We start from the raw sequence: 11,039 nt of genomic DNA, 5'->3' as shown, positions 1-11,039 counted from the left end.
CAAGTAATAGTGTCGTCCTTATTAGGGACGCACAAAGTATAGCCATGGCCTAGGACGACCTTGCGCCTAAAACTTGCAAGGCCGTTTTCCATGGAGCTCTGCCTGCTAGGCGGAACGTGATGATAGTAGGGGGCTTTCTCCAAGCGCTTGGAAGCACTCGGCTCGGCCCAGGATTCCCCCTCTCAACTGCCAGGGACTCCCTGGCAGAATCAATTTTGGTCCTTGCCTCCTCTGAAGTAATGGAGGCATTCTCTGAAGAAGATGACGAGGCCGACTCGTCATCAGAGCTCTCATCAGAGCTAGGGGACCGCCAACTGGTGCCAGCAGGGTCCTCCCCTAGACTCTCTTCCGGCGCCTGTCTAGAAGGCCCGGGTGCATAAGTTTCATCCGCCTCCTCCAGTATTCCATCACTGGGAGTTCCACTTGTAGTGGGCGAATGGTAGTAGGTGGGGGTAGGAGGAAGATAAGAAGGGCTATCAGGATGCTCCGACACCTCACTTCGAGGCACCCTTATTGAGTCGTCTGAGTAAAAAGTCGACCCATCCGAATGGTAGAAAGATCCATCGGAGTTAGATTTTCTTGCTATTCTTTTTGTTCTGGCCATAGTGTCCTGCACAGACACGGAAACGGTCGGATTCGGAGAAGTTCGCAAAGCACAATCTTTGGCCAAGCAGTCGGCACTGCTAGTTCTAGATTCAGCCGTCCCCGGTGACCGGCTGATCACTATCCTATGCTGTGCCACATGCGATTGGGACACCATTTTTTCGAAAACTAAGAAAAAATGAAAAGTAAAAGAAAAACAGGCGTTACCTTTAGTAGAAGGGTGGAAGACGCTTGGTTGGCTGAAGAACGGTCGGACAGCTGGCCGAGTGTCGGATGCTTGAAAGATTGAAAAACTTAGGGAATTTTGAGATTCTTAAAGTAAAAAAGTCCAAGATTCTCCAAAGATTCGCAAAGGTGTGAATCTCAGGGGGGTGAAAACTTTCTATTTATAGAAGGGTTAAAACCCTAATTTTCTTCCCTCCACAGTAACTTTTTTAAATCCGACCACTCGGATGATGACACCTGTCACAGGCAACACGTGGCAAGCGCGTGTCACTTGTGAGGGGCAAATGATTTGGGTAAAAATACCCTAGGCCAGTTGGCCCAATCAGAGTCCGCCACGTGTCATTGGAAGGGGTGCCACTTTGGACCTCCCAGAGAACGACACGTGACAGACAGATAAAAGGACCTGGGATTGGCGGCTTTCAGGCCCAAACCCCGAGGTCTGCAAAAAGCTGCGTGACATTCCCTAGGGCACGAAACCCTAGAGAGTGCACACTTTTCGAGAAGCCTATAAATAGGAAATGACCTCCTCATTTATGGCTACGTTGAATACATTGAACACGTGAAATACATTTAATACCTTTACACGCCTCACGAGGAATATTCAGTGATTACCAATCATTGTCAGAACTGTCACTCTCAAGAGAACAGTACACCTGAGCTCGGAATCCGAGCAGATAACCTTTTCATTCCGCACCTTACTCTTCGGACCTTTACTAACTTAGGCTTCGGAGGTGGACCACCGACCACTCGGTGCTCCGTTGTTTTGCAGGTACAGGCGTCCAAGTGAGCATCCAGTCTTAGTGTTGTAACTCTCCCAAGGGACTCAAAAAACCCCGAAACAATTATTATTATTATATCTCAAAAACATACAAAGTTATACAATCTATAGAAAATTAGTGGGACGACGAGATACAATCTGGCCCCTCACTCCTCTAGCTATAGAAAAGCCGATTCTAGTAAAAAAATATGAGCTGCAGCACGCGCCCCAATTTCTTGAGTCTTCGAGAACTTATAGATCCGCTTCAGCAATGCAACAACCTCCTTTTCTAACTCCCCAAGAGAAGAGAAAGAGAAAGGAAGGAAGCCATATCTAATTGCTCGACAACTGGATTCGTACTTGACCCGCTTCCGATTGGCCGCATCAGTCACTACCCGTCCAACAACAAAGTCGGAAAGCCCAAACTGTGTCATAGGAGAAGATCTTGTCAAGTCAACACAGACATCGTGACCACGATCCCATGAATAAAGTAACACATCTGCAGGTCTGATAGCCCCATCGTTCCCTCCAGATAACCCAATATCCACCTCCTTTCTAATCCTTGACCGGGCCAATAGCAAACATCAACAAGGGTATCCCGAACAACATTATGCCGATATTTAATGCCCACAATACCAGCACAAGACACCGCGTGATCACCGAAAATATCCCTAGCAAAAACTCTTGAACCCCCTCCTACCGGCCACCGTATCCCCTCTCTACCATACCAATTTCCTGGCGCCCATACTCCGGTGACCCCCTGCCGCGCCCCAGCCCCTCCCTTGCACCGACGACACCAAATCCGGCATCCCTACCCCTCCCCGTCTGATAATAGGTGTATTTTCACCAAAAAAACAAAAAAGTTAATAGGTACTCCATCCGTTTTTAAACTTGCTCCACTTTCCATTTGCGGCCGTTTATGAATACCACGTAAAACCACCAATTGAAACCCCACCAAAACCTCTAATCGCCACTAACCGACCCACAAAACCCTATCGACTTGGGTTTTCGACAGTCGAGGAAGGATCGTTTGGGGTTTGGGGTTTTCGGTGGTGGAGGAATAGATTTGTGGGTTTTGCGTGGGGAGGGAGATGGATCAATTTCGATAATGGTGATTCGGGGGGGAGGGGGAGTGGGGTTTCGATGTTGGTGGTTTGAGGGAGGAGGAGGGCGATAACAAGGTAGGAATAGACGGTGACCGGCGACCAAGTGGGTAGCAGGGCTGGTGCCGGCGTTGGCAAGGCTGGAGTAGGGAAGTTGTTGGTGGAGCAGCTGGTTGAGGAGAGATGGCTGGTGGAAAGGTTTTTTTTTTTTTTTTTTTTAATTTTTTTTATAATCATTTAATTGTTAATTAACTTTGATAAAATCTTTAGTTAGGAGTTAATTAAATTCTTAAACAAATTTATAAAAAAAAATCGGTTACATAGGTTGTAGGTAAAGTTTCCCGTTTAAATTGAATACTTTCTAAAGTTTGTATTTTTAAAAAATAATTAAAAGTTTAACTTGTTTTTTGGCGCTCAAAATATGTACTTCCTCCTTTTTTTTTAGTTGATACCGCTTGACTTTTACACTATTCACACAACACGCTTTGACTCATTTTTATGTTTTATAGATACGATAAAATATATTCATGTGGGAATTGTTTGAATCGCTTCAACGTATATTTTATTAATATCTACTTTCTATAATTTTACAATGTTGATAATTAGAGATATTAATCGTTAAAAAATGTATTGGCAATCGTGATTATAGAAAGATGTCACCTAAAAAAAGGAAGAAGTATTATTTTTGACAATTTTTCCCTTTGAAAAATAAAAGTAAAATAATACTACGGGCCTGTTCACATTTACTGAACTGAGTGGAACAGAACTGAACGAAACTGAGTTGAAATGAATATTTTATGAGAAAGGGAAATTAGGAGCTGAATTAAACTGATTGGAGTCGAACTGAACTGAAATTAAGTAAATGTGAACAAGCCCCACGTAATAAGTATATTGTCAGAGGAGATTAACAGATATAACCTTGAATTTTCAAGTCTCGAACTCATTTACAGAGTAGTCTACTAAAGTTACTGGAGAACGAACCTCTTGATTTTCTAAAGTCATCTCCATCCCTCTGCACGGTGACACCGGCAACTAAGACCGACGGGATTCTTTCCTTTACCATCTTGATCTCCAATATATTTAAAGGTATTTATTAATTAATTAATTCGACTTATTACTAATTACAAATTTGATCAATTGAATTACACATTTACACCTGTTTCAAAATTAGAATGTTCGATTTAATTTCAATTTTATAATTGTCATTGTCAAATTAAACTCCAGATTTCAGTGTATAATTGTAATTTATTTGTTTTTTCTGACAATTTAAGGGTTACAATTTGAATACTTGCGAATAAATAGTAGATTATTTGAATTGAAATTGCTGATTTTGAATAGGTGATATACAAATTTAAATTATTTCATACTTATTGTGATGGATGAATTGTGTATTTGAAATTCAATTGTTCCTTGTCTTTTGATTCATTATTATACTATTGTTTGTATGTTTGCTATTTAATTAATGTTTCTTCACCATTATCTTTCTTGGTTCTGTTGTGTTGGATCCACTGATCTAATACATGTATCGTCATTTCATTTTCATTATTTAAATTAGATGAAATAGTAGTAAATTTGCAGTAATTTCTTTTTTTCTTGTATAAAAATGAAAACTAAACTGAAATTGGTGTATGGTGTTCATATAATAAAAATTAAAAAATGAACAACCGAAAACGAAAAATAATAGCGAGCAAACCCTAATTTCATGTAACTATTAGCAATCACTTTTGTAGTTTAGTGTAAAATTTTCTGATTTCTGTATTTTAAATTTCTTGGTTTGTAGTAGGTGTGACATTGTTGGATAATGCATGGACGACCTAGAAACCCTTCAAAGCCCGAAGATGAAGCAGCTTCTGCTGCTAAAGCCTCTAAATTACGTGCCCTTCAATCTCAATTTCTCAAATATCATCACAATCGAAAGTACTTTACCATCTCTTACTCGTTTCCTTTTTTTTCTATAATCAAATCGATGAATAATTTTTATTTTTTTGGTTGAACTGGGATTTGATTGATTGATTGAATTGGGGTTTCAGTTTCGACAAAGAAGCTGTAGAAATCAGCGCTAAGCTGCTTGAGATCAATCCAGAGTTCTACACTGCCTGGAATTATCGTAAACTTGCTGTTGAATATTTTCTGAGTCAACTCGACTCCGATCCTGAGTCAATTTTGAATGAAGAACTCCGTGTTGTAAGTCTTTCAATTAAAATTGCTTTGAATATGTACATTTGTGCTCATCTTTTATGTTGATTAGATAGTTATCAGGTGATTTGTAATTTTTGTGATTTCTAGAAAATGTGTGAATACTTTTAGGGTTTCAGATCTTGGGTTTTGTGGGTGATTCGATATATGACTATATATAGTGCAGTAGTGGAGTGGTTTATGTTTTATACTTTGAGATGATTTTGATTGAATTCGAGCTTCGAAATGCGTTCTAATATCCAGGGTTGCTGTGGAAATTGTTTATCAGTGTTAATTTTACCTTTACCATAATTGAAGATATTTTCGTTGGTGTCAAGTAGACTTGGCAATCCTGACCCAGACCCGATGACCCGACCCGAATGACCCGACCCATGACCCAAAATCGACCCGAAATCAGTGACCCGAAATTGACCCAAAACCCGAATCAACCCGACCCGACCCATACCCGACCCGAAGTGGAAATAACCCGACCTAGACCCGAAACGACCCGACCCGAGATGACCCGACCCGAAGTTGACCCGAGACCCGAAACGACCCGACCCGAAGTTGACCCGAGACCCGAAGTGACCCGAGACCCGAAGTTGACCCGACCTTTAACTTGAATTAATTGACCCAAATAGACTCGAAACCCAGAATGACCTAAACCAAAATTATCTTATACCTGAAATGACCAAAATCTATTTAAGTTAAAGACTTGACCTTAGCAAACCGAAATAGAAAAAAACCGCAATTAAATTGAATTAATTGACCCAAATCTATTTAAGCTAAAGGATTTTTTTTATCTTCCTATTTTTTTACTTTTATTTTTGTTTTTCTGTATTTTAGAATTTAGTCACTTTACCTTTTACTTATGGAAATTTGGAGGGAGTATTCCCGCTCATAATTTACCTCTTGTCCTCATCATGAAATACTTTTGGAGTTTTAGCCATTTGGGGGGAAGAATTTCCCACAATTTTAACCAAGTTAAAAGTTTTATTTTGTTTCCCTCTTGAATTTTCACTTTTAAGTTGTAACTTTGTTAAAATTGAAATTTTGAAAATTTTTAATTGATCAACAAGTGTGTCCGTAATCTTACATCTGAATATGAGAATATTTCCCAATGCACTGACCCGACTCGAAGTTGACCCGACTCGAAGTTGACCCAAAAATTGACCCGACCCGAACTGACCCGACCCAAACTTGACCCGAAGTGTTGACCCGATACCCGACCTGATTTTTCAGTTGACCCGAAATTAACCCGAAACCCGAATGACCCGACCCGACCCGAACATGACCCGATAACTTTTTGACCCGAACTTGACCCGACCCGAAATGACCCGACCCATACCCGACCCGAATGACCCATTTGCCAGGTCTTACTGTCAAGTCCTGATAGTCTCTAAGTTTCTGAAGATTGCAAACTTTCTCGCTGATTTAAGATTTATTTTAGGTTCTAGCAATTGGTGGATAATATTTTTAATCAAATTAATTGACACCAATTTAGGTAGAGAGTGCGCTGAGACAAAATTTTAAGTCATATGGAGCATGGCATCATCGTAAATGGGTTCTTAGCAAGGGTCATTCATCCGTAGACAATGAATTACGACTCTTAGATAAGTTTCAGAAGGCTGATGCCAGGAATTTTCACGCATGGAACTATCGCAGGTGAAAACCGCATTGTGGTTTGCATTGTGGTTTACATATAGTAGTTTGAAACAGTATGGTTTGCTAAATGTTTTTATATTTAATCTGTGGTGTTTCAGATTTGTGGCAGCGCTAAAGAATATTGCAGAAGAAGATGAACTGGAGTATACCACCAATATGATTGAAACAAATTTCAGCAATTATTCTGCTTGGCATAACCGTAGGTATAATCTTCTCATTCATTCTTACTTGTTTAGTTGTATGTTACAAGTATTCTCCCTTTTTATGGTTGGCTGAGAATTTGGTGTGCATATCTGAATTTCTGGTTTGACGTGAAAGAGAACATCAGTGCCTTTTGGTTAACACGTGCTTCTACTCTTGCATGTGTTCCTTGATTCCCTTTTGTATTTTTTTACATATCTCATTAGTTTTGGTTTACTGGTTTTTCAGCGTACTACTGTCAAATTTACTTAAACGAAAAGCTGAGGGATATTTTCCTAAAGAGAAGATCTTAGCTGAGGAGTATGACCTTGTGCACCAAGCAATATTCACTGATTCTGATGACCAAAGTGGCTGGTTTTATCATCTTTGGCTTCTTGAGCAAACAATCACGAAGGATACTCCTTGGTTGCAATCATCTTGGCCTGCTTCTGATTCTGAGCTCATTATATCAGCAAGCAAGTCAGCATCAGGTTGTATGGTTTCGTCATCTGCAAGATACTGCACTGATGGAGGAACAATACCTGTGATTCTATATTTTAACCAATCTGTTAGAGGTTTGAACTCTTCTACTGTAGCTGTCAGGTCTGCCCTTGCAGAAAGTAAAGATATCATTTGGAGGCCTCTTTCCGTAGACAAATATGAGAGTGCCCAGGCCTGGGTTGCACTGCTTAATTTCTCTGATGTGCCACTTGATTATTCCATTGCTTATCCAGTTCAAGTTCGCGTGGGAGACTCTTCTGAGCTCATCTCTTTGAGTGGGAGCTCCTTAAGTCATGTTTTTGAATTTAAATTTGTGGTCCGCTTTCAGCAACTTGATTCAGGAGAGGCTGAAGGGCAGAATCCGGAGGGAATTTTGTGGGAAGATTCCAATTTTCAAAAATATGAAATGAACTCTGGGGACTCAAATCTGTTCTCATTATTTAACCAATTGCAAATTGATGCGGATCAAGCAGGTGTTGATTCTAAGTGGAAGGTAAATATGTTGGCCAATGAGATTGAGCTCTTCCGTGAACTCTCAGCTGCAGACTGGTATGTCTCATTTAACAATTTAGAACTTACTTGCATTTCATGATGTAAAAATGAGTAGGCAATGCTGATGCATATTTTCTTACTCTCTGCTTTTGTGTTTGCAGCAAAATAGGAAAGCTTACACTTGCAAGGTTGTTGACAGCTCTAGATACAATTGTTTCAGAAAGCAGCACTTTAAATTCTTCCCAGATGGTGCATACTGAAGAAGTTTTAGCTTTATATTGTGATTTGATGAAAATGGACCCCCCTCACTCACAATATTATAAAGAAGAGCATAGCATGGCATTACTACGGCAGGTGAGTCTTTTGTCATAATTATCTGGAGAAGGCAACCTTTTTCCTTGCATACCAAGAGTGTCTTGCAGTTTGCAATGAGATGAAATCCACATGTATTACTAGGATATCTTATTGCTTATCATTTCCTTGGCAATCTATTATTCCGTACAACAAAGAAGAGATAATGGCACTGAGAAGAGCCAGAACACTCACATGAATCACATCTCATAAATGTCTTGTTAACTAGGAGGTCGTCCTTAAAGAAAAAATAAGCTTTCTCCTAGCTTTTTTTAGCAAGATATATTACAATTGGATAAAAATACTAGCACACGAGTCATGATAGCAGTTACCTGGCCGCTACTTATTGTTTCTAAAAATGCCTTCACGTTAACATCTGAGAATTGTTGTTGTCATTGTTAATGTGATATTCTCCTTGATGCATCCCTTGTAACCTTCAATGAAGCTGTATTCATACTAACTAAACATCTGAACAAATAAATTTCATGTAAGCTGCATCTTCCTTTTGTATGTTTGTGAATCGAATTACCCCAATACTTACGTTGATTGTGTTGTTGATCTATAGGTTACTTGTTGCAAGGACAGCTTGTCGAGATATTGTTGGCGCTATGGAAAATTAGCCAAAACAAATAATGAGAGCTTTATATGTGTGCGTTTAAATAGTTTATCACTATCAAGAATTGGGTCCATTGAAAATCTGTTGTGGGTTCAAATGCTGGATCTAAGCCAAAACGAACTTGGATCGCTTGAAGGTAATGCTCCTAAACTGAAGTTCTTGCTCCTAAAAGGTCTATCTGTAGTCTCCTAGGTTTCAGCTTTAGTTGTGATGCTTATGTATGTGTTAAATGGCATGCCACTCATTTCCCAATCCATAAAATTGATAAGAGATGTTTTAATTTATATATCTGAAACTGCTTCTAAATATCTCATAGTAATGCCTCACTTTATATTCAGATTTGAAATTCATTTCATCTGGTTACGTTGTGCTAAACTATTTTGATAGCTAAGGAGTCCTCTTGGTTCATAGTGTAATGATAAGCTATAGGAAAGTTGTGTGTCATGTAAATGAAGCACGGAAGCACTCATGAAATTGATAAGTCCATTTCTCTGCTGAAGATGTGCAAATACCTGAGCAAAAGAGAACATATTCGCTACCAGTCTTTGATGTAGTTCTATTGTCTTTACTTTGAAACAATAGTCATATTTTATCTTAAGATGTGATTACTTTTTCCCAAAATATCATGACTAAGGTTGAGTGGAGAAGAAAAGTGGTTATGGTCCAGCTATTAAAGGGTCATTAATTATTATAAGGTCTTTTGGTTTTGGATTGTCTCAACAGCGATCTTGCTCTATATGTGAAAGCTGAAAATTTTCACTTGCTTTTCGTCACAGGGTTGGAAGCAATGCAACTTCTTTCTTGTTTGAACCTGAGTAATAACAAGATCAAGAGTGTTACAGCTTTAGATCCGTTAAGGCATTTGAAGTTGCTTAAAGTGCTAAATATCTCGCACAATGAGATTGGGGAGCATTCAATTGATAGCACCAGGTACTTGTGTTCCTCTCCTTTGTCTCACACAGTAGCAAATGATTGGAAGTTGGGCCTATCGTCGGGTGATGTCGACCAACTGACAAAATATTGGGAGGCTTATATAATCTTTAGAGATTTAACTTTGACTCGGCTTGAGATAACAGGGAATGCCATTGTTGATGAAGATTTTAGATCGTTTTTGCGTAAAATTTTGTCAACATTGAAGTGGCTTGACGGAACAATGTTATAGTGTTCAATTAATAGCTTGGCTTGTTACTAAAAAACGCAATGATGTTTGACAGTATGAATTTTTATTTTATTTTATTTTATAACATTATGTTTACAATGCAAGAAATTATATATAGATGGCAAATTGAAATGCTTACCTATGTGGTTTTTTTTTATTTATTTATTTTTTTTTTTTTTTTTTTGGGTACTGAATAATGTATTGGACAAATTTGTCATTATTGGTGGACTTATTCTTAATTGTATGTGCTACATATAATTCAAGTTGTTTGATCGGTTTTTTTTTTTTTTTTTTTTCTTTTTTTCCTCCTTTTAGGAAAAATTGCCTACAATAATCCGAACTTTGGCTTATTTGCCTAAAATAATCCCAACTTTGAATTATTTTTTAATAATCTGAATTACAATTTGAATTTATTCTCAATGGTCCCATGTGACCTATAACTAATAGAATAGATGTCATCACGTGATTGATCAAAGATAATAATTAACACTTAAGAAAAGATTAGTAGTTACTAAAACACCTAACTAACCAAATAAAACTAATTATTTCAAAAATAAATAAATAAAATAAAACCCACCACCACCGCCCAACCCTCTACCCTCGGCCCCACCTAGAACATAACCCCCCTCCCTTGCGTCGGTGTTCGCCTTGACCCCCTTCCACCGCCCCTTAAACCACCGTAACCCCAACCACAAAACCCCCCTCAGCTTCCTACCCCCAAAATTCCCTAGAAAACCGCTCCCACACTTCCTCAAACCGTCCCTCCCCTACCTTCGAAACTCTAGTGCATCATTGTAAGAAGAGCGTTGTCCAGACATAAAACCTTCTCAGACTGTCAGCATTCCATGGGTGGGGGAGATCCTTGCCATTTGGAGTTTTTAAGCGAAAGGTCACCGACCAAACGACTTTCTTTATCCTGTATGGTCCTTCCGAATTTGGGGGGCTTGCTAACGGCTTAGCACTTCCTTAACACCCAATCTTTTTCGGCTAAGGGTTTGGCCTTGACTTTATTGTTATAATATCAAGTCACCCTTTGCTTGAAAATGATGGAGCGTAGCTAAGCATTGCCCCTAGCTTCGGGCACCAAATCAAGAGCCAAAGGCTTCATTTCACCATTATTGGCATAGTCATAGAAAGTGATCCGGAGGGATGGAATTCCAACTTCTACCAGGAGCACGTCATCACTTCCATACACCAAGGCAAAAAGGAGTT

General features: G+C 39.2%; 1 protein-coding gene across 3 annotated transcripts; it reads left to right on the top strand.

The window, feature by feature from the left end:
* Positions 1–3,642: 3,642 nt before the first annotated feature.
* On the top strand, positions 3,643–10,101 carry LOC145598348 (geranylgeranyl transferase type-2 subunit alpha 1-like). 3 transcript variants are annotated; one of them, XM_081654691.1, is made up of 9 exons: positions 3,643–3,774; positions 4,472–4,605; positions 4,719–4,872; positions 6,368–6,528; positions 6,627–6,731; positions 6,958–7,758; positions 7,863–8,055; positions 8,618–8,804; positions 9,445–10,101. In XM_081654691.1, the coding sequence occupies exons 2-9, from the start codon at positions 4,490–4,492 to the stop codon at positions 9,828–9,830; spliced, it is 2,103 nt and encodes a 700-aa protein (XP_081510817.1). In that variant the 5' UTR covers positions 3,643–3,774; positions 4,472–4,489; the 3' UTR covers positions 9,831–10,101. The 3 variants fall into 3 exon arrangements, with proteins under 3 accessions (XP_081510817.1, XP_081510816.1, XP_081510818.1); XM_081654690.1 differs by having other exon boundaries at positions 3,648–3,774; positions 4,469–4,605; XM_081654692.1 differs by lacking the exons at positions 3,643–3,774; positions 4,472–4,605; positions 6,368–6,528 and having other exon boundaries at positions 4,725–4,872.
* The last annotated feature ends 938 nt before the right edge of the window (positions 10,102–11,039 follow it).

Source organism: Chenopodium album, chromosome 20 (assembly GCF_948465745.1).
Source record: "Chenopodium album chromosome 20, dcCheAlbu1.1, whole genome shotgun sequence".
In the NCBI taxonomy this organism is placed as follows: domain Eukaryota; kingdom Viridiplantae; phylum Streptophyta; class Magnoliopsida; order Caryophyllales; family Amaranthaceae; genus Chenopodium; species Chenopodium album.
This window is presented reverse-complemented; position numbering and strand designations above follow the sequence as displayed.